The following is a 1,671-nucleotide window of genomic DNA, read 5'->3' on the forward strand; positions in this document are numbered from 1 at the left end:
GCTCGATTCCACTGAAAAGTAATAACGCCGGGGCAAATACGCGATTCCAATAAACCCAATCGAAATGACCTAAATAAAGTTTTCCAATAACAGTTCTATGTAGGTGCATTCAGTTCAGTGAATGTGCTGGAAATTATCGGAAATAGACCTCCCTTGGGAAACATCCTAGACGATTTAGCGGATTATTGGACCCGACTATTGATGGTTGAAGCATTGTGCTGCAATGAAGAAAATCGCAATTTTTGTCATCTGAAGCCTTATAGAAATGCACTTAAACTCTATAAATATAGACACTGTTTACCAGGTCTAAAGGAAACATTTCGAAGAACCCTGCAGTTATCCAGAAATATTTATCTTGCTGATCGATCAGGCTTCAGCCTTATTGATTTTAAGGCTGGTCAACCGAACAACTGGTCGCTGGATGTTTTTTTAATGCAGATTTCGCTTGAGTAACGTAACAAGTTCCAGTGAAATGGTTATTCTTCGTAATGGCTGTGCATGTGAATTTGTGTGTTTTTATGGGTTTTTTCCTGCGGAGTTTCTTACCCAGCATCCGGCGAAAACAACGCCATACAACGCCAATTCTTTGACAGAAATGAGGAAGAAAATCGCTGCCATCAACTGGAAGGATCCACATATTACATAGATGAGGCTCCATAGTATCTGCGGTGCGGTCCACAGTGATGTGCATCCTAAGACCATTCCGCTCTGAAAATAAATGAATTTTTTAAATTTAAATGGAACAATCAGCGCTGATTGGTTCAGTCAGAAAGCCATTGCGAAGAGCAAATTTTGAAATTTACGTAACTCGAGTACCTCGGCCGTGAACTTGACTTTCTCGGCTGCATTCTCTCGGCGATCTCATTATGAATGTGCTCGTTCTGTTTTCTCGCTTATTGATCGCCGGCATATCCGTGTCGCAGTTGAAAAATTGATGAGTGGAAAATTCAATATTGTTTCTCGAGGTTCATGGTGTTTTTTCCATTTTTTTTCAGAAGCGCTATCTTTTCATGAGGATTTGACTGTAGTTTTGCCGATGGACCATGGGGGGTAAGCAGCTTTGCGAGTGTAAATGGTAAGTAACCACTATGACTAGTGTGACTGAGAAAATATTGTTTTTCACTTTTTTCTCATTCGAGTTGACACGGTTTGTGTATTACTGTCATTTCGGAAACCGTAAACATTTTGAGAAAATGTTGAGAAATTTTCTAGTTTTGCTGTTGCCCTTGAGAAACAGCGATGGATTGAGTCCTGCTTGTTTGTCTCAGCATAGTTTGAATATGGTTTGTTCATTCCTGCAAATTGGGAGTTTCTAAATCGGTTCAGGGAATTTTGAGAAATTTTCAAAGCTTGGTGTTGCAGTCTGCAACCGCGTTTCTTCGAATTTGCCCCGAAGGTGCCGCGTTACGGAGAAATTTAATTTTTTTCTCATTCGAGTTTACACGGCTTGTGTATTACTGCAACTTCAGAAACCGTGAGCACCTTGAGAAAATGTTGAGAAATTTTCAAATTTTGCTGTTATATTCTGCAACCCCGTTTCTCGTAATTCGCCCTTGAAAAACTGCGACAGATTGAACCCTGATTGTTTGTCTCAGCATAGTTTGAATATGGTTTGTTCATTCCTGCAAATTGGGAGTTTCTAAATCGGTTCAGGGAATTTTGAGAAATTTT

The 1,671-nt window shown here is 39.9% G+C and overlaps 2 protein-coding genes across 5 annotated transcripts in view; one reads left to right on the plus strand and one right to left on the minus strand.

Moving 5' to 3' along the window:
• LOC109542474 overlaps window positions 1-1,671 on the minus strand; it is a 48,251-nt gene that overhangs the window by 10,624 nt on the left and 35,956 nt on the right. For all 4 annotated transcript variants that reach the window (XM_048668987.1, XM_048668988.1, XM_048668986.1 and 1 more), the window contains one exon: window positions 547-708. In XM_048668987.1, the coding sequence (XP_048524944.1) occupies window positions 547-702 (156 nt within the window). In that variant the 5' untranslated portion in view covers window positions 703-708. The remainder of the gene's footprint in view (window positions 1-546; window positions 709-1,671) is intronic.
• The window catches only part of LOC109541942 (flotillin-1), a 65,933-nt gene that overhangs the window by 5,395 nt on the left and 58,867 nt on the right, over window positions 1-1,671 (plus strand). Inside the window, exon 2 of the mRNA XM_048668994.1 lies at window positions 996-1,075. The gene's annotated coding sequence lies outside the window, so the exon portion shown is untranslated. The remainder of the gene's footprint in view (window positions 1-995; window positions 1,076-1,671) is intronic.

This window comes from Dendroctonus ponderosae, unplaced genomic scaffold (genome assembly GCF_020466585.1).
Source record: "Dendroctonus ponderosae isolate FM_Combo_2020 unplaced genomic scaffold, Dpon_F_20191213v2 Dpon_F_20191213_8, whole genome shotgun sequence".
Classification (NCBI taxonomy): Eukaryota; Metazoa; Arthropoda; class Insecta; order Coleoptera; family Curculionidae; genus Dendroctonus; species Dendroctonus ponderosae.